The 20992-nt window shown below is 41.2% G+C and overlaps 2 protein-coding genes and 1 long non-coding RNA gene across 56 annotated transcripts in view; 2 read left to right on the forward strand and 1 right to left on the reverse strand.

Moving 5' to 3' along the window:
• The first annotated feature begins 9593 nt into the window (after positions 1 to 9593).
• Positions 9594 to 15721, forward strand: LOC118360865 (tetraspanin-3-like). The gene is made up of 7 exons (XM_035740356.2): positions 9594 to 9811; positions 11792 to 11983; positions 12099 to 12173; positions 12312 to 12413; positions 12550 to 12702; positions 13538 to 13621; positions 14571 to 15721. The coding sequence occupies exons 1-7, from the start codon at positions 9749 to 9751 to the stop codon at positions 14661 to 14663; spliced, it is 762 nt and encodes a 253-aa protein (XP_035596249.1). The 5' UTR covers positions 9594 to 9748; the 3' UTR covers positions 14664 to 15721.
• The window catches only part of LOC118362688 (proline-serine-threonine phosphatase-interacting protein 1-like), a 33697-nt gene continuing 28410 nt past the window's right edge, over positions 15706 to 20992 (reverse strand). Inside the window, exons 13-18 of one of the 50 annotated variants that reach the window (XM_052516846.1) lie at positions 20584 to 20849; positions 19921 to 19959; positions 19587 to 19779; positions 19470 to 19508; positions 18868 to 19062; positions 15706 to 18632 (exon numbers count right to left, since the gene is read on the reverse strand). In XM_052516846.1, coding sequence (XP_052372806.1) covers positions 18308 to 18632; positions 18868 to 19062; positions 19470 to 19508; positions 19587 to 19779; positions 19921 to 19959; positions 20584 to 20849 — 1057 coding nt within the window. In that variant the 3' untranslated portion in view covers positions 15706 to 18307. Of the gene's footprint in view, positions 19509 to 19547; positions 19817 to 19855; positions 19960 to 20390; positions 20850 to 20992 lie in introns of those variants that run through there. The other 49 variants (XM_052516852.1, XM_052516853.1, XM_052516835.1 and 46 more) reach the window with 49 other exon arrangements.
• On the forward strand, positions 18146 to 20555 carry LOC127929162 (uncharacterized). Of its 5 annotated transcripts, none has more exons than XR_008133526.1 (6): positions 18146 to 18230; positions 18268 to 18419; positions 18534 to 18650; positions 18847 to 19002; positions 20135 to 20329; positions 20407 to 20555. It is a non-coding gene; the product is annotated as an uncharacterized LOC127929162 (long non-coding RNA). The 5 variants fall into 5 exon arrangements; XR_008133522.1 differs by having other exon boundaries at positions 20135 to 20368; positions 20407 to 20530; XR_008133525.1 differs by lacking the exons at positions 18146 to 18230; positions 18268 to 18419; positions 18847 to 19002 and adding an exon at positions 19796 to 20055 and having other exon boundaries at positions 18491 to 18611; positions 20135 to 20368; positions 20407 to 20530.

Raw genomic sequence — 20992 nt, forward strand, 5'->3', positions numbered from 1 at the left:
ACTGATATTCCATAGGGGCCTATACCAGATTACTTTAGTCAGCCAGGGAAGAGAAGCTTCACTTTTCCTCAGGCTATAGCAGGACTGAGAAATCAACAGATTGTACTCACAGCGTGAGTGAGAGAAAATAACTTGCTTTTTATGCGAGGAAATATAACAAGTGTGTACTAAAAATCAAGTTTAAGCAAGCAACACTTACTTACATAAACACTACATGTGGGCGCCTTACATAAATAATGTATATTCATGATTTAATGTTTAAATCTTGTCTTCAAACTGAAAAAAAATCAATATGGTACACACATTCACCATTTCTCTCAGTATTGTCCAGTCTCTAAGTAAGTCTCTAAGTTCTCTCTTATTATCCTACTCATTTTTTATTATCTGGCTTTTTTTGCATGAATGGATGATCTCTGGCCTTCTCAATCAATAATGGCAATGTAATATATTTCACCTTTATTACCCTGAGACAATCCATTGTATTATAAACTGAACCAATAACATTAGCCCATTGTATTTCAATGACATTTACCAATATGTTCTGCCAGTCATGACAGTTCCTGTAGGCAGGGTATCACATTTTTCCAAACTGTTATTTGTTCTGTGTAGCTTACTTGACTGAAACTCTATATGTCTATAATGAAACATTTACTAGAGTGTGGCCCGTTGACATGTAATACATTCAACTTTGGTAACAGATACATCATTCACAAACAAACAGGACTTACACTGTATATATGAAGGCTGACTCAATGTAAACTCAGCAAAAAAATAAACATCCTCTCACTGTCAACTGCGTTTATTTTCAGCAAATTTAACATGTGTAAATATTTGTATGAACATAACAAGATTCAACAACTGAGACATAAACTGAACAAGTTCCACGGACATGTGACTAACAGAAATGGAATAATGTGTCCCTGAACAAAGGGGGGGTCAAAATCAAAAGTAACAGTCAGTATCTGGTGTGGCCACCAGCTGCATTAAGTACTGCAGTGCATCTCTGGACTGCACCAGATTTGCCAGTTCTTGCTGTGAGATGTTACCCCACTCTTCCACCAAGAGGGTCGTCAGCAACAATGGACACACCTGGGCCCGGGTGTGTCCCGGGATAAATATACCTCTCCCCCATTCATTAAGGAGACTCTCTCCATGCAGACACACTGTTAGATTTGGGTTTTGGCTGTTTTGTTTGTTTGTTTGCTTTGGCACCGTTCAATATCCCTCATTATCACATTTATGCACGCAACCACTCACTTACACTACCGATTACTGACTACACACACCATTGTTAATTGTATTTACATTACTTCAGTTAATAAATATGTTTCCTATTCCTTATCTCCACATTGTCTTCCTTTTTGTTATGGACTTCGAGCCGGTTTGTGACAAGTGGGGGCTCTATCCAGGTTCCTGTAAACTGACAGTGTGGGGTTTAAGTAGTTTTATGGACATTTACCGCACACAACATCTAATACATGTAGATGTTAGGAACAAATGGTAGCCAATAGCCACATTTCCCCATCTCACACTATGGGTGCTTGATCATTCAGTAAGGTCTGCACCCAGGATCTGCTCACTCCCACCACACATCTGCCACTTCAGTTCAGAACCACTTCAAATGTTCTGTTCACGCTCAAAAACACAGCTGAGAACACACCTGTTTAGGATTCCTTTTAAATAACCCAATGATGTTCTCTCTGATGTCTTTGTGTCCTCACCTGTCTGACTCCTCCCTCATGTCTGACGTCTGATGTTCTATTGTTTTGTCTCTGTATTTGTCAGTTATCTCTCCACTGCTCTGTAACCAGGGTTGGGGTCAATTCCATTTACATTCCAGTCAATTCAGAAAGTAAACCAAATTTAAATTCTATATTTTTCTAATTGAAAAGCATTCAAATGGGAATTTCAGCTTATTTCCTGAATTGACTGGAATTGAAATGGAATAGACCCCTACCCTGGTCTGTACTGTCTGATGTTTGAACTCACTTGAACATTATGTTAGGTGGCCTATGTCACAAATAAATGCCATATCCTCAGCACCCACTGTCTGAAACGCATTCCTACAATCCAGTCAAAAGAGGTCTCCGTATAATAGGTTAGAGGTTAGATGATTGATGAGATTAGGATGGTTTTTTAATTAAGTATATTAGGTATTGTCCTTGTGTTCTGTTCACACAGCATGAATGTATTTGTCCCTCTCGGTCTTAATAACTTACAGCTGTGTAGTTCTAATACACTAACACCTCTTCTCACATTGTTGTCTCATGTGGTTGATTAATGATTGCTCCTCTTCAAATGTTTTCTGATTAAAGTTTCCCAGCTGTAATTACTGTTTATAAACTGGGTGGTTTGAGCCCTGAATGCTGATTGGCTGACACCCGTGGTATATCAGAGCGTATACTGTATACTGCGGGTATGACAAAACATTTTTTTTTAAATTGCTTTAATTACTTTGGTAATCAGTTTATAATAGCAATAAGGCACCTCAGGGGTTAGAGGCATATGGCCAATATACCACGGCTAAGGGCTGTATCCAGGCACGTTGTGCCCTTAGCCATAGTATATTGGCCATATACCACACATGACACACAAGTATACATAATATATTTTATACATGAAGGTTACACATTGATATTACCATATTATACATGGTAACATGTGTTGCATAGTGTTATTATCATTATTACTACTTGCCTTGCAAAGCTTCCAGATACACCGTCAGTATGTCAGTATGGAGTAGGAGGAATACATTCTCCTACACAGAATTCATTCTGCAATATTGAATTTGGTTATAATCAGTGGCCCCTCAACGAGGGGGTGTCATGTACATGACACCTCTGGGGAAATGCTTTTGCATTTAATTAGGCTGTCTCTTCAGAATGATATGCTAAATATCAAAGGGTCATTATGATGTAATTTGTAGATACAGTAAGTAAACAAACAATCAACAGTTTGAATGGTCAGATGAGGTAACACCCACCCATGTATGTATAGGCTACAGTGTAGCACATCATTTTTTATTTTTTACTTTTATTTTACTAGGCAAGCCAGTTAAGAACAAATTCTTATTTTCAATGACAGCCTAGGAACAGTGGGTTAACTGCCTGTTCAGGGGCAGAACAACAGGGGCAGAACAACCTTGTCAGCTCGGGGATTTGAACTTGCAACCTTTCGGTTACTAGTCCAATGCTCTAACCACTAGGCTACCCTGCCGCCTCATATCATAGTCTTAATTGTATTTTGTAATGTACAGTTGATTAAATTGAAATGTAATTGTCTTTCCGTGACTAATAGCTTGCACACATCGCACCGAATGTGGATGTAGGGTTTGTCTGCGCACGCTGTGTTTTGACCACCCACCGTAGACGTCTGACTGCCGACATTTTTCAAGCGGTTCCACAGGTAAAATAAGTAGTAGGTGGCATCCCCAGTTAGAGTATGACGTGCTAGTCCAGCCCGCCGGCCCCCAACACTAGATCTCCACTGACATATGCTCCTCTCATTGGGGAAGAGAGATTGAATTTATCATCTCAATGGCCTTTCCTTGCTTCCCACTCACTCCAAAACACAAATCCCAGTTTTTCCTTCCTTGTGTGGTAGAAGATACACAGTGATCTGTCTCCTCTGACAGTCACATACACATCTGCTGACATGTCTAGCTGGAGGCTGATAGGATATTAACCAGGTTAATGATGAGGAGGGCAACAGGCAGACAGACAGCCGAGGAAGCAGTCATTTGCTCTCATGAACTCACTAATGTTGATTGGGTGGACAGCTTCTTTATGAAGAAAGTAAACCATGTCCTTACATCACTTAGTTATAGTGACACAGATATCACATTCATATAGATGACTCAAGATATCATGTATGAAGCCAATTTAATTTGCTTTTGGAGTTGTTTTGAGGAAATCATCATTTTGCAGCGTTCGGTTGGAAGATGCTTCTAAATTTACAGGGAGATATGAAGTGGTTTAAATGTATTTTAGGGCAGTAACTCCCAGCACCACAAACAACCTAAACTTGTTAGTGTGTGTTAACCCTCTTCTGAATGGTTTAAATTACCCCCACAATAAAAGTATACTGAAGGAACAGGTCAAGCCATTGCAATGCTGATGGTGAGAGAGAAGGAATCATTACGCTTCTGTTTGCAACATCAGTATGATGAGTAGACTGATTCCAATATAACAACAATTGTTCCTGGTTCAAATGTATGTTTGTAAAACAAAGATTATAGCATATGCCTGGACAATTTGAATTAAATAAATTGATGCAAGTCAACGCTAACAACTGAGGGGTTATACTGCCACCTTCTGGTATGAATTATAATTTTCCTGTCTGTTTTTCTAATCTTTTACTGCTTTACTCACTGCCTATCAGTTTTTAAACCCTCATTTATGGTAGCTATTAGCATAGGCCTTGTATGTGTGTACTATGTACAGTGTGTGTGTATGTGTGTCTCATATTTTGTGTTTGATTGATATATTTTTGATAATTAAAAGCTATTGTTGGAGTTAATTGAAACAAATCTGTAATCTATTTTAACAAAACAAGTTATACATTGTATCAATTCATAATGATACAGTTTCCAACAGTTTACTGTCTGCAGGTACTGCTGGATATTGGGAGGTCTTTATTTGCAGATGATGGGGCCTTATGGAAGAGGGGAAGATATGTACCATACATAGTCAGGAAGTACAGGAATAAATTGATGAGGTAGAGCGGTGGGATTAATGTGGGGATTCAGGTTCTCTGTAGAGAAATTTAGACAATGTTCTTTACCAGGAGGAAAGTGGGAGATGAGGTTGTACGGGAGAGAACTGGAGAGTGTGGGGTTCTTCAGGTTCCTTGGGGTATACTTTGACACTAGACTGACCTGGGCAGAACACATTGAGAGAGTGGTGGGAAAGTGTAAGAAGGTGCTGAATGTGATGCACTGTCTGACAGGGATGGAATGGGGGGCTGTTTATTCCTCACTGAGGACCATGTATGTTGCATTGACTCCATCTGTAATAGACTTTGAGCGTATGGTTCGGCAGCCCGGACCTCACTGAAAAGACCCCATCGTCAGGTGGAGCTGAGGGAGATGCCATTGCAGATTAGGAGACAGCAGCTGGCAATTAACGATTGGCTGAACCTACAGGGACATGGGGTGTCTCATCCTGTGAAAGGGATGCTACAGGCATGCTGGGAACATGAGCTTTGGGTGGTGGGTAGTTATTCCCTCCGTAAGGCAATCAAACAGGCAAAACATCAGTACAGAGACAGAGTGGAGTCGCAATTCAACGGCTCAGACACGAGACGTATGTGGCATGGTCTACAGACAATCAAAGATTACAAAGGGAAAACCAGCCACACCGACGTCTTGCTCCCAGACAAGCAAAACACCTTCTTCGCCCGCTTTGAGGATAACACAGTGTCACCGTGCCCCGCTCCCAAGTACTGTGGGCTCTCGTTCTCCATGGCCGACATGAGTAAAACGTTTAAGCAAGTTATCCGCGCACTCAGAGCATGAGTAGACCAGCTGGCTGGAGTGTTTCGGATACATTCAATCTCTCCTTTATCCCAGTCTACTGTCCCCACCTGCTTCAAGATGGACACAGCTGATTGCAAAAGACAGCATTTAACAGAAAGGTGTGATTTTTGCCAGGAAACAGACAGTGGTGCATGTGCTGATATAGTGTGGGCAGTATGAAAGGGAAGAGAGACAGATCCAGTATGAGGGAGAAGGGGAAACAGGAATTGAGTTTAATGAGCATACTAAGTAGAACATCATCAAATCAAATCAAATGTTACTGGTCACATACACATGGTTAGCAGATGTTATTGTGAGTGTTGCGAAATGCTTGTGCTTCCAGTTCCGACAGTGCAGAAATATCTAACAAGTAATCTAACAATTCAACAACTACCGAATACACACAAATCTAAGTAAAGGGATGAAATAAGAATAAATACAGTTGAAGTCGGAAGTTTACATACACTTAGGTTGGAGTCATTAAAACTCGTTTTTTAAACACTCCACAAATTTCTTGTTAACAAACTATAGTTTTGGCAAGTCGGTTAGGACATCTACTTTGTGCATGACACAAGTAATTTTTCCAACAATTGTATACAGATTATTTCACTTATAATTCACTGTATCACAATTCCAGTGGGTCAGAAGTTTACATACACTAGGTTGACTGTCCCTTTAAACAGCTTGGAAAATTCCAGAAAAGGATTTCATGGCTTTAGAAGCTTCTGATAGGCTAATTGACATCATTTGAGTGAGTTGGAGGTGTACCTGTGGATGTATTTCAAGGCCTTCAAACACAGTGCCTCTTTGCTTGACATCATGGGAAAATCTAAAACATTGTAGACCTCCACAAGTCTGGTTCATCCTTGGGAGCAATTTCCAAACGCCTGAAGGTACCACTTTCATCTGTACAAACAATAGTGCGCAAGTATAAACACCATGGGACCACGCAGCTATCATACCGCTCAGAAAGGAGACACGTTCTGTCTCCAAGAGATTCATGTACTTTGGTGCGAAAAGTGCAAATCAATCGAAGAACAACAGCAAAGGACCTTGTGAAGATGCTGGAGGAAACAGGTACAGAAGTGTCTATATCCACAGTAAAACGAGTCCTAAATTGACATAACCTGAAAAGCCGTTCAGCAAGGAAGAAGCCACTGCTCCAAAACCACCATAAAAAAGACAGACTACAGTTTGCAACTGCACATGGGGAAAATGATTGTACTTTTTGGAGAAATGTCCTCTGGTCTGATGAAACAAAAATAGTACTCTTTGGCCATAATGATCATCCATCGTTATGTTTGGAGGAAAAAGGGGGACGCTTGCAAGCCGAAGAACACCATCCCAACCGTGAAGCACTGGGGTGGCAGCATCATGTTGTGGGGGTGCGTTGCTGCAGGAGGGACTGGTGCACTTCACAAAATAGATGGCATCATGAGGTAGGAAAATTATGGGGATATATTGAAGCAACAACACAAGACATCAGTCAAGAAGTTAAAGCTTAGTCGCAAATGAGTCTTCCAAATGAACAATGACCCCAAGCATCGTTTCAAAGTTGTGGAAAAATGGCTTAAGGACAACAAAGTCAAGGTATTGGAGTGGCCATCACAAAGCCCTGACCTCAATCCTATAGAAAATGTGTGGGCAGAACTGAAAAAGCGTGTGCAAGCAATGAGGCCTAGAATCCTGACTCAGTTACACCAGCTCTGTCAGGAGGAATGGGCCAAAATTCACCCAACTTATTGATGGAAACTTGTGGAAAGCTACCCGAAACGTTTGACCCAAGTTAAACAATTTAAAGGCAATGCTACCAAATACTAATTGAGTGTATGTAAACTTCTGACCCACTGGGAATGTGATAAAATAAATAAAAGCTGAAATAAATAATTCACTCTACTATTATTCTGACATTTCACATTCTTAAATTAAAGTGGTGATCCTAACTGAACCAAGACAGGGAATTTTTACTAGGATTAAATATCAGGAATTGTGAAAAACTGAGTTTAAATGTATGCGGCTAAGGTGTATGTAAACTTCCGACTTCAACTTTACATATGAATATAAGGATGAGCAATGATAGAGTGGCATAGGCAAGATGCAATAGATGGTATAAAATACAGTATATACATAGGAGATATGAGTAATGTTAGTAATCCAAGATATGTAAACATTATTAAAGTGGCATTATTAAAGTGACTAGTGATCCATTTATTAAAGTGGCCAACGATTTCAAATCTGTATGTAGGCAGTAGATGAAGAGGTACTGTTGCGCCTTCCTTACCACACTGTCTGTGTGGTGTACCACTTCAGTTTGTCCGTGATGTGTACGCCAAGGAACTTGAAACGTTCAACCTTCTCCACTACTGTTCCGTTGATGTGGATGGGGGGGGTGCGCTCCCTCTGCTGTTTCCAGAAGTCCATGATCACCTCTTTTGTTTTGTTGACGTTAAGTGAGAGGTTATTTTGCTAACACCACACTCTGAGTGCCCTCACCTCCTCCCTGTAGGCTGTCTCGTCGTTATTGGTAATCAAGCCTAGTACTGTTGTGTCGTCTGCAAACCTGATGATTGAGTTGGAGGCAACGCAGTCATTGGTGAGCAGAGAGTAAGGAGGGGGCTGAGCACACACCCTTGTGGGGCCCCAGTGTTGAGGATCAGCGAAGTGGAGATGTTGTTTCCTACCTTCACCACCAGGGTGCGGCCCGTCAGGAAGTCCAAGACACAATTGCACAGGGCAGGGTTGAGACCCAGGGTATTATTCTGAGGCCACCCGGAACATGTCCCAGTCCGCATGAGCAAAACAATCTTGAAGCTTGGATTCTGATTGGTCAGACCAGCGTTGAATAGTTCTTAACACAGGTACATCCTGTTTGAGTTTTTGCCTAAAGGAAGGGAAAGGGAGCAGCAAAATGAAGTCGTGGTCAGATTTGCCAAAAGGAGGGCGGGGGAGGGCCTTGTATACATGTGGAATTTAGAGTAGCAGTGATCCAGAGTTTTGCCAGCTCGAATACTACAGTCAATATGCTGATAGAATTTAGGAAGCCTTGTTCTCAAATTTGTTTTGTAAAAATCCCCAGCTACAATAAATGCAGCCTCAGGATATATGGTTTCCAGTTTGCATAAAGTCCAGTGAAGTTCCTTGAGGGCCGTCGTGGTATCGGCTTGAGGGGAGATATACACTGCTTTGACAATAACCGAGGATAATTATCTTGGGAGATAATACAGTCAGCATTTGATTATGAGGAATTCTATGTCAGGTGAACAAAAGGACTTGAATTACTGTATGTTGTTACAATTACACCATGAGTCGTTAATCATGAAACACACCCCCGCCTTTCTTCTTCCCGGAGAGATGTTTATTCCCGTCAACGCGACATCTAGGTGGCATTATCAACTCCTACAGCATATCCCAAGAGAGCCATGTTTCTGTGAAACAGAGTATGTTACAATCCCTGATGTCTCTCTGGAAAGCAACCCTTGCCCTAATTTAATCTACCTTCTTATCTAGAGACTGGACATTAGCTAGTAATATACTTGGAAGAGGTGGGTGGTGTGTGTGAAATCTGACCAGAGGATCGCTCTGTCTACCTCTTCTCTAGCGGCGTTGTTTTGGTTCAGCCTCTGGAATCAGCTCAAATTCCCTGGATAGTTCGGACAAAGGACAAAGTTGTATTCCTGGTCCTAGTGCTGGTAAATTGACGCAGCTCTGATATCTTATAGTTCTTCCCGGCTATATGTAATAACAATTAAGATTTTTTTTGTGACCTAACAATGTAAGAAATAATACATAAAAAACTAAATATTGCAACATTTCCTAAGGACTAGAAGCGAGGCAGCCCTCTCTGTCAGCACCATTAAAAAAAATACATTAAATACAGTATAATTGTTTATATTTTTATAGGAGAAACAGGGCTGGCAGGTAGGATTTATGTAGGATTCCTCTCCCTCTAGCTCACACTTCAGTACAGTAGGTGGCAGTAATGACCCATAACAGTGGATGCCATCTGCCGATAAACACCACAGAAGAAGAAGTTTATACCGTCGGGTTGTTTTGATGATCTCATCTGCACACGTGACATATCCGCTCTTTTGGCGATTTTGTAGAAGGCAGTGGGGCAGAACCTACCACTGCACTGAGGTATAATAAGAACGGACAGGACAGCCATTTTATTATAATAACAACATCCATGATCCATCCGAAATTACAATAACATATTTGGATTCCAGCGCAACCATGGGCCAGTGTGGGATTACTTCATCAAAGACCGTCCTGGTGTTTCTGAATCTAATATTCTGGGTAAAATATCATGAACTTGTTTCAAAACATGTATTTGACGCAAGGTAGTCAAGGTTGGGATAAATTACAGTACGCAACAGAAATTGCTAGCGTTTGTTGCAGCAAAGGGAGGCGTCTGCTAACATTAGCTAGCTCACGTTAATTCTCTACAAAATGAATATGTGGAGCTTTCCAACCATCTTGTCTAGTTTGTTTATTAAAATATACATTATTTCTGAAATGTATGCTTTTGCTGTTATTGCAAGCACGGGTAGAACAAGGACAGGTCGCCAGCAGATCCGACCCGTTGGTGGATAGGACAGCATTCCTGTGTATAAGACACTTTCCATAAATGGCTGCTGTTGCCACATGCTAACTAACATGAGGAAGAAAACGTCTGAACGACTACTAGTTTTAAATATACAATATTCTCAGTGTAACAGTTGGGAAATGGGACAATTCGGAGTACAACGCATTTCTCATCCCTGGATTAAAGTACATTTAACGAGTTATATCTCGCGCCGGCTTCGCGGTGTCAGGGACTAATGCAGCTGTGAGCCAGCGTGTCGGATCTGCTGGCTAGCGCCGGACAGGCATTTGCCATTGTTGTTTACCTCTCGCTTTTAGCTAGCTAACCGTCTGACATTTAATGCTGCAATTTGTTGCATGAAAACCAGCGAGATTGAATGAAATACTGCATAACAGTGGGTAAGACTATATGCACGATTGTACTTTGTGCGAGTCAGTTTAGCAGAACACGTATCACCACAGAGAACAATGAAAAACATATTTGGTATCACTGTGAGAAACCTAGCTAGCCTGTTCGCTAACGCCTAGCCGCCATGCGCCGATGTCCCCGACATTTCTTTGCAGTAACAGTGTTTTCAAGTTAGTATTTCATATTGTTTAGGCCTAACCTCTCACCAATCTCATCTGATAGTAGCCTGACGACTCACACTAAATTATTACGCTGCTATGTCGTTCGATATATACTTTAATTACCGAGAAGAAACAAACTGGCGTAGAGTTTGGCCCGAGCAAGGAGTCCGGCTCGCAATCTGACAGTGCTTGGTAATACAGTGTGCTGCAATAATCACTTAGCTTAACTTTACATAACTGAGGATTCCCTTAAAAAAAAAATGCAATTTCCAATTGCAATATAATAGCAAAAAACATAGGACATTTTTCTCCGAAGAAACATAAAATAGCATTAAAGTAAAATAAACAAAAACAATAAATAAAAATCCCTATACATGAATTGCCAGTGACAACAGTTAAATGTACCTAAAATAAAAATAGAATGGCAGGGGTTGCAAATGTTGTAAGATTACATAGTTGTTGTTGTTTTAAATATTGACTAATTGTAGATATTTGATTAAATATTGGATTTCAAGTAAAAAATATATTCAATTTAAGGATAGATTTCAAGTATTGTTTTTACTTGAATAATAACATATTACATAATCATTCTAAATACATGGGTCATATTAATGAAAAACATTGTTTTTATTATTATTTTTATTTTTTTACCTTTATTTAACCAGGCAAGTCGGTTAAGAACAAATTCTTATTTACAATGACGGCCTAAGAACAGTGGGTTAACTGCCTGTTCAGGGGCAGAACGACAGATTTGTACCTTGTCAGCTTGGGGGTTTGAACTTGCAACCTTCCGGGTTACTCAACTCACTCCAAAATAACTTCAGAGTCACACTTTATCACAAAAATGGCATATGTCCTCTTAATAAGTCCATGAATTTAGACAAGTTATTGCAAGGGTATATTTTGTTCAAGTTTTTAAAGTGAAACTGGGGATTCCCTTGCTACACACCAGCAGCTAGCCAGTGACCACATACCAACAGCTTTATGTGTGTTTGTTAAAACAATGTCTCAGTCTGCACAAAATATTGGGTTTTCTTTCTGATAAGCAAAAAAATGTTGGATGTTACATGCCTGACCATCACTTTCTCTTGCTCTGTCTCCCTCTCGCTGCCCCCTCTCTAGGCTGCAGCTGGAATTCTGTGTTACATTGGAGCCTATGTGTTCATCACATATGATGACTATGACCACTTCTTTGAGGATGTGTACACCTTGATCCCAGCGTCCATTATAATAGCAGTCGGGACTCTGCTGTTTATCATTGGGCTGATTGGATGCTGTGCCACAATACGGGAAAGCTCCTGCGGACTAACAGCTGTAAGTATTGAAAAGCACATGGATACAAATGTCATTTGTATAATGCAAGTGCATGTAATTTCTTATCTTTGGACTAGATATTGAATTGATCATATCTCTTCTCTTTGCTCTGCAGTTTGCTGTCATTCTCCTGCTGGTGTTTGTCACAGAAGTTGTTGTGGTTGTTATTGGCTATATCTACAGAGCTAGGGTTAGTATTGCCCTACTGCTTAGTGTCTTATCACACAAAAGCAATAAAAAAGGGTGAATGGGAATGCAGTTTGTTAGAATTGAATATGAATGTTACCATTCTTACACAGATGAAATTGATGTTGTTGCTTGTACTCAGGTGGAAGAGCAGGTGAACCACTCCATTCAGAAGGTGTATGATGAATACAATGGCACCAACACAGATGCCCCCAGCCGAGCCATCGACTATGTGCAGAGACAGGTGAGAACAACGCCACTGGATTTATTTCTCCTGACATGTTTATAAAAAAAGAATATGACTACAGGTGAGTTTGCAGGTGCCTATAGAAGTCTCACTCTCTCTCCCCACCTCTCTCATACCCTCTCCCCTGTCATAGCTCCACTGCTGTGGCATTCACAACTACTCTGACTGGAGGAATACTCGCTGGTTCAAGGAGTCCAGAAACAACAGTGTTCCAGTCAGCTGCTGTAAACCCAACATCAACAACTGTACTGGAACCATGAGCCGGCCTGGCGACCTCTACCCAGAGGTAAGAGAGAACACGCACACCCAAGCGTTTCCTTTAGCTAGTAAATAGCCCAATGAAAATAAATATGGTCTATAAATGGACCTTTGTAGCTCAGTTGGTAGAGCATGGCGCTTTTAACGCCAGGGTAGTGGGTTTGAATCCCAGGACCACACCAACGTAAAATGTATGCACGCATGACTGTAAGTCACTTTGGATAAAAGTGTCAGCTAAATGGCATTTATTACAAATCCCATTGGCTATGAATGGTGATTGGTTCAGGTTGTTTTTCAATCGCATCATATCTCTACTATGCCTGTCTGTCTTGATTATTGCGCTCTCACTAGCGAACTTACAGTATTGTATAAACTGGTACCGGCCCACAAGGTTTCCTGCGCAGTGAGTCTGAAAAGTGTTCACTGTATTTTAAAGAGAATTTACAGACGTCATACAAGTCCACCAAGGAGGAATATTTAGATTCCTCCTTCCTCCTAATCTAATGCCTAGTCAAGTAGCTTATAAATGCTGGATACCGTGCAAATCAAGTTAGCTAACTAGCTACCGTGCCAAGGATGGAGGCACAGAATTTATTTTTAAATTAACGCTGAAACAGGATATTGTGCAAGGAGCCAACGTTCACTTCGTAGGCCCTCGTATCTCCTTGCATATTTATTGTAGTCACTTGCATGTGGTGTCAATGAATTGTCAGTGGGCACTCCTAGAACACCATTACCTAACACGTGACGGCATTCAAATGGGAATCTATTTGATTTGGTTGGACATTCGACTCGCACATTTCTTTCCTAAAGAAAATACTGACATACAGACATGTTTTTAATATTTGTCTTTTTTCCTCTAGGGCTGTGAAGCTCTTGTTGTGAAAAAGCTGAAAGAAATCATGATGTATGTCATTTGGGCTGCTCTGACCTTCGCTGCAATACAGGTAAACCAATATAGGCAGGTAGCCTAGTGGTTAGAGTGTTGGACTTGTAACCAAAAGGTTGCAAGATTGAGTTCCTGAGCTGACAAGGTAAAAATCTGTTCCTAGGCCGGTATTTGAGTCCTTCTGGAATAACATCTGAACCATGTGTACCAGGTGCATGTTAACTAGAGCTGCAGTAATGTCTAGTAGGCCTTGAGCTGCTGCTGAGAAGCTGACCTGATTGTGTCAAATTGCTTTTTCAATGTTTCAACACTACCTTACGGGGACATCACAACATGGGTCCTGCTGACCAGTCACTTCCCTTCTCCTTGTGAGGATAACTTGATGTATTTGTGGAGTCACTGGATGTATAGTAATTATGAAATGGATGTTCAAATGCAGTCTCATGAGTCATAACAATGTAGAACGCTTCAGGTATCCCAAACAGCCACGGTTGCCTCTGGGATGGGGGAGATCAGGGAGAAACATATCCACCAAAAATGAGTAAAGTGGTAGAAAACTCGAGGTTGAAGCACTCTAGTGGGTTTTAATATAGAGAGCCTTTATTCTCCAGGCATGAAGAGCATTTACAAACCAGCCCTGATGAAGTCATGCGTCACATTGTGCAGGTGTTAATGCTCAATGTACCTGGTTAATGAAGACTAGAGTGCCTCGACCTGTGTTTTTTTTCTACATTTTATTTTGTAGGTATGATTCTTCTGGTTCTTCTTTTTGTTCTCATTCATTCGAAGAACTTCACTTCACACACCAAGTTCTCTTCAATTATCGAATCACGTGATGGCATGGCACAAGGCTGGGACAGAAACCCTGCACTACTGTTGCTCTAGGAGCAGGACTCCTGGAAATTCTAGTCTTTCACAAGATGGAGAAGCTGGCCAGTGCACGTGAAACTTTATTCTGGGTGCAGCGATGATGATTATGCTAACTATGCATACTGTTGTACCCGTAGATGCTGGGGATGCTGTGTGCCTGTGTGGTGCTGTGCAGGAGGGGGCACGACCCGGCCTATGAGCTACTGGTCACTGGCGCAACCTACGCATGAGGAGGACACAGGCCCCCGCCCGCACCAAGGGCTCCAACAATAAGAATAAAGAAACTAAGCCTCACCTGACATGTCCACAATTTGTAGTTTTCAGTAGTAGTAAGCTCAAGCACACCGTGCACAGGATAACTATTGGGTATACACTGGTGATTGGGGGGTCTGTGAAAATAGTTATTTATTGAACATGCTTTGTACATTTATTTTAATTTTAAATGTGTTTTTTTCTAGACACTATGGAACGCCTAAGGCCAAAGCTGTTAAATGGTGAATTGATGTTTTTCTTTTGCTCATGAAATACAGCCTTGTCTATTTTCTTTTCCCTTTTGGGGCACAAGGGATGATTAGGGGCTCTTTATAGAAGAGAACTACTGCTCATTGCAATATGTGGAATGTACTCCTGTCTCATGTCATTTTGCACTATGACTAGAGCTCTGGAGGTATTTAAGGAATATTTAATCATGTGAAGATTAGAAGTACCTTTATCTATGAGGGACCCTGTAGTTTACCACTAAATTGTGAGTCAGTCAACCCATCTCCAGTCCATTCATATGTAGTGTAGAGGTACTTTACCAGTGTTACCTAAGACCCATGTGTAGATAGAGCTTTGTGTTACCACTTGGTACATATGTAGGTGTTTTCCGACACACACATTCTAATACCAAGTATGAAAGGGAAGGGATGAATCTCAATTGTATTTTCTTGATTCCTTGTCCTCTCTCCTTGCCTCCTTTTTAAAATGCATGGAGGAGAAGATCCAAGTGGATAAACTTCAGATCTGTGCATTGAGAAGCTGAGGAGGGAGGACATGAGGAATACAATTGAGATTCACTCGAGATTCAACCCTGCCTGGGAATTTGATGTAAACCACCAAAGAATTGGGGCTGTGACTGAGGGAGTCGCGTTTGTTTTGTGTTTTTGTGGCATTGTGTATTATTTTTCAAACGGAAGTTGATATTTAGACTTGTAGCATTGTAGAAAATAATGTGAAACAAAATCATGTAAATAGATTGGGGAGAGGAAAGAACTTTGATTGAAATAAACCTACATTTAAACTAAAACATGTTTTATTGTTCACTGATGAACTGAAGCACCACTTTTCAATGTATTCAAACTAAGGAAACTTCAAAGTAAACATTACATATTTGATCAAATACTAAATAATATATACAATACAGTACAGCTGTCTTGATTCAGATACTCTTCTACTTTCTCTTGTAGCTCACTTCTCAGGTTGGTGTAGACACACATATTTACAATTGATACAGTTGAAAGTTGGATTAGTTTTCTGTATGGTATCTGAGATTCTCTACAGTTTAAAGTTGGATTAGTTTTCTGTATGGTATCTGAGATTCTCTACAGTTTAAAGTTGGATTAGTTTTCTGTATGGTATCTGAGATTCTCTACAGTTGAAAGTTGGATTAGTTTTCTGTATGGTATCTGAGATTCTTTACAGTTTAAAGTTGGATTAGTTTTCTGTATGGTATCTGAGATTCTCTACAGTTTAAAGTTGGATTAGTTTTCTGTATGGTATCTGAGATTCTCTACAGTGCAGTGAAAAAGTATTTGCCCCCTTTCGGATTTTTACGTTTTCATGTTTTTGATACTGAAAGTTTTCAGATCTTCAACCAAAACCTAATTTTAAATTAAAGGGCCGGAGATTACAAATGACAACAAATTAATATTTATTTTACTTGTTTAATTAATAAAGTTGTACACCACCCAATTTCCCTGTGTGAAAAAGTAATTGCCCCCAACACTCAATAACCGTTTGTGCCACCTGTAGCTACAATGACTGCAACCAAATGCTTTCTGTAGTTGTTCAGTCTCACATCACTGTGGAGGAATGTTGGCCCACTCTTGCATTCAGTACTGCTTTAACTCAGTGACATTTGTGGGTTTTCAAGCATGAACTGCTTGTTTCAAGTCCTGCCACAACATCAAAATTGGGATTAGGTCTGGACTTTGACTAGGCCATTCCAAAACAAAAGAAATGGGATCCATATCATCCAAAAAGTTGATTCAAGTTTGCAAAAAAGCACATGCATGATCTTCAAGACTATTACTGCATTGTCGGAACTAGAAGCACAACCATTTCGCTACACTCGCATTAACATTGCTAACCATGTGTATGTGACAAATAAAATGTGATTTTATGTTCTATGGACAGATGAGTCAAAAGTATAACTTTTTGGATGACATGGGTTCCATTATGTCGAGCGAAATCCAAACACTGCATTCTAAAGTAAGGACCTTATACCCACGGTCAAGTATGGTGGTAGTGTGATGGTTTGGGGATGCTTTGCTGCCTCAGGACCTGGATGAGTTGACTAAATAGAAGGAACCATGAGTTCTGGTCTGTATCAGAATTCTACAGGAGAATGTCAGGCCATCTGTCTGTGAGCTGCATCTGGGTTATGCAGCAAGACAACGATCCAAAACACACAAGTCGACATGAAAAGAGCTAAAAAGCAACATGTGTTTTGGAATGACCTAGTCAAAGTCCAGACCTAATCCCAATTGAGATGTTGTGGCAGGTCTTGAAACGAGAAGTTCATGCTTGAAAACCTGCTAGTCTCTGAGTTAAAGCAGTTCTACATGGACGAGTGGGACAAAATTCCCCCACAGCAACGTGAGAGACTGATCAACAACGACAGGAAGCTTTTGGTTGGAGTCATTGCAGCTAAATGTGGCACAACTAGTTATTGAGTGTAAGGGGGCAATTACTTTTTTACACATGGGGATTGGGTGTTGCATAACTTTGTTTATGAAATAAGTATACAATTGTTGTGTTATTTGTTCACTCAGGTTCCCTTTATCTAATATTTGGTTTTGGTTGAAGATCTGATAAAATTCAGTCTAAAAAATGTGCAAAAGTAGAGAAAATCTGAAAGGGGGCGAATACTTTTTCACATCACTATGTATGCAGTAGGCCTGTTGGGTGAAAAGATTGACAATCCCTGGTGCAGCATAGCCTCATAGTTAATGGGGAACACACTGTCATGACTCATGTTCCAAGTCAGTTCAGTGAGTCATCTCTACTGCTGGAGAATCTGTTACTCTGAAGTCTTGAACCAAGGATCAGAACATCTGAGTAAGAAGCAGAAAGGGGTCCTCATAGTAAGGTTTTGAAGACTACAGTATGTATGGGTGAGTGTGCATGAGTATGTGTGTGTGAATCCGTGTACCTGTGTGCATGAGTGTGTGCGCGTGCATGTGTGTGTCCATGCATGAATGTGTGTGTGACTATGTCTAGACTTTGGCCAGGTAGGAGCCAGGTACCAGCCCAACCTGTCCGTTTCTCTCCACTGTCCACCAGCCGTCTTCACTCTGTTCTATCACCAACACCACATCCCCTTTAGACACTGACAGCTCATATGGGTCCTGGGAGTACAGGGAACACATTGTTAGTAATAGAAGTATGAGGCTTTGAATTACTGTATGGTTCATATACAGTACATACATACAATATAATACAGATCAGTGGAATAGTTTATGTAAACATGATCCATCAATATCTCAACTAGTTACAAGCATACACGGTTACATGACACGTAACTGTGTGTGCAGGTTTCACCTGTAACTTGACACCTGTAACCGTGTGCAGGTTTCACCTGTAACTTGACACCTGTAACCGTGTGCAGGTTTCACCTGTAACTTGACACCTGTAACTGTGTGCAGGTTTCACCTGTAACTTGACACCTGTAACTGTGTGTGCAGGTTTCACCTGTAACTTGACACCTGTAACTGTGTGTGCAGGTTTCACCTGTAACTTGACACCTGTAACTGTGTGCAGGTTTCACCTGTAACTTGACACCTGTAACTGTGTGTGCAGGTTTCACCTGTAACTTGGACACCTGTAACCGTGTGCAGGTTTCACCTGTAACTTGACACCTGTAACTGTGTGTGCAGGTTTCACCTGTAACTTGACACCTGTAACTGTGTGTGCAGGTTTCACCTGTAATTTGACACCTGTAACTGTGTGTGCAGGTTTCACCTGTAACTTGACACCTGTAACTGTGTGTGCAGGTTTCACCTGTAACTTGACACCTGTAACTGTGTGTGCAGGTTTCACCTGTAACTTGACACCTGTAACTGTGTGTGCAGGTTTCATCTGTAACTTGGACACCTGTAACTGTGTGTGCAGTTTTCACCTGTAACTTGACACTTGTAACTGTGTGTGCAGGTTTCACCTGTAACTTGACACCTGTAACTGTGTGTGCAGGTTTCACCTGTAATTTGACACCTGTAACTGTGTGTGCAGGTTTCACCTGTAACTTGACACCTGTAACTGTGTGTGCAGGTTTCACCTGTAACTTGACACCTGTAACTGTGTGTACAGGTTTCACCTGTAACTTGACACCTGTAACTGTGTGTGCAGGTTTCACCTGTAACTTGACACCTGTAACTGTGTGCAGGTTTCACCTGTAACTTGACACCTGTAACTGTGTGTGCAGGTTTCACCTGTAACTTGACACCTGTAACTGTGTGCAGGTTTCACCTGTAACTTGACACCTGTAACTGTGTGTGCAGGTTTCACCTGTAACTTGGACACCTGTAACCGTGTGCAGGTTTCACCTGTAACTTGACACCTGTAACTGTGTGCAGGTTTCACCTGTAACTTGACACCTGTAACTGTGTGTGCAGGTTTCACCTGTAACTTGACACCTGTAACTGTGTGCAGGTTTCACCTGTAACTTGACACCTGTAACTGTGTGTGCAGGTTTCACCTGTAACTTGACACCTGTAACTGTGTGTGCAGTTTTCACCTGTAACTGTGTGTGCAGGTTTCATCTGTAACTTGGACACCTGTAACTGTGTGTGCAGGTTTCACCTGTAATTTGACACCTGTAACTGTGTGTGCAGGTTTCACCTGTAACTTAACACCTGTAACTGTGTGTGCAGGTTTCACCTGTAACTTGACACCTGTAACTGTGTGTGCAGGTTTCACCTGTAATTTGACACCTGTAACTGTGTGTGCAGGTTTCACCTGTAACTTGACACCTGTAACTGTGTGTGCAGGTTTCACCTGTAACTTGACACCTGTAACTGTGTGCAGGTTTCACCTGTAACTTGACACCTGTAACTGTGTGTGCAGGTTTCACCTGTAACTTGACACCTGTAACTGTGTGCAGGTTTCACCTGTAACTTGACACCTGTAACTGTGTGTGCAGGTTTCACCTGTAACTTGACACCTGTAACTGTGTGTGCAGTTTTCACCTGTAACTGTGTGTGCAGGTTTCATCTGTAACTTGGACACCTGTAACTGTGTGTGCAGGTTTCACCTGTAATTTGACACCTGTAACTGTGTGTGCAGGTTTCACCTGTAACTTGACACCTGTAACTGTGTGTGCAGGTTTCACCTGTAACTTGACACCTGTAACTGTGTGTGCAGGTTTCATCTGTAACTTGGACACCTGTAACTGTGTGTGCAGTTTTCACCTGTAACTTGACACTTGTAACTGTGTGTGCAGGTTTCACCTGTAACTTGACACCTGTAACTGTGTGTGCAGGTTTCACCTGTAATTTGACACCTGTAACTGTGTGTGCAGGTTTCACCTGTAACTTGACACCTGTAACTGTGTGTGCAGGTTTCACCTGTAACTTGACACCTGTAACTGTGTGTACAGGTTTCACCTGTAACTTGACACCTGTAACTGTGTGTGCAGGTTTCACCTGTAACTTGACACCTGTAACTGTGTGTGCAGGTTTCACCTGTAACTTGGACACCTGTAACCGTGTGCAGGTTTCACCTGTAACTTGACACCTGTAACTGTGTGTACAGGTTTCACCTGTAACTTGACACCTGTAACTGTGTGTGCAGGTTTCACCTGTAACTTGACACCTGTAACTGTGTGTGCAGGTTTCACCTGTAACTTGACACCTGTAACTGTGTGTACAGGTTTCACCTGTAACTTGACACCTGTAACTGTGTGTGCAGGTTTCACCTGTAACTTGACACCTGTAACTGTGTGTGCAGGTTTCACCTGTGCAGAGTAGTCATAAAACACCATGAAGGTATCATCATCATCATCCTCATCAGTTGTCACTGCAGGCAGGGCAGCTGCAGCTGCAGACTGGAAGCCAGGTATGGATGCATACACTCCATCTGAACTCTCAGGCACTGTTTGACCAACAGGTGGCGCCGCTGGCTCGGAAGTTGAACCCTCACTGATACTCATGGAGAATCTGCACAAATATTTTTCATGTTCCATTCTCAAATATATATGAATGTGTTTATGATGTATAGCTATGAGAATGTAGTGATACAATGTCCATATTAGAATTCCTATGCATTCCACTGTTATTCCAATGTTACAAAGTGATAGAGC

Source organism: Oncorhynchus keta, unplaced genomic scaffold (assembly GCF_023373465.1).
Source record: "Oncorhynchus keta strain PuntledgeMale-10-30-2019 unplaced genomic scaffold, Oket_V2 Un_scaffold_5444_pilon_pilon, whole genome shotgun sequence".
Classification (NCBI taxonomy): domain Eukaryota; kingdom Metazoa; phylum Chordata; class Actinopteri; order Salmoniformes; family Salmonidae; genus Oncorhynchus; species Oncorhynchus keta.

Excerpts from the sequence above, each read along its gene's own strand:
- LOC118360865 (XM_035740356.2), top strand. The coding sequence starts at position 9,749 with ATGGGCCAGTGTGGGATTACTTCATCAAAGACCGTCCTGGTGTTTCTG. Across the intron at positions 12,703-13,537 it reads CTGGCGACCTCTACCCAGAG|GGCTGTGAAGCTCTTGTTGT; the intron begins GTAAGAGAGAAC and ends TTTTTCCTCTAG. Across the intron at positions 13,622-14,570 it reads TGACCTTCGCTGCAATACAG|ATGCTGGGGATGCTGTGTGC; the intron begins GTAAACCAATAT and ends TTGTACCCGTAG.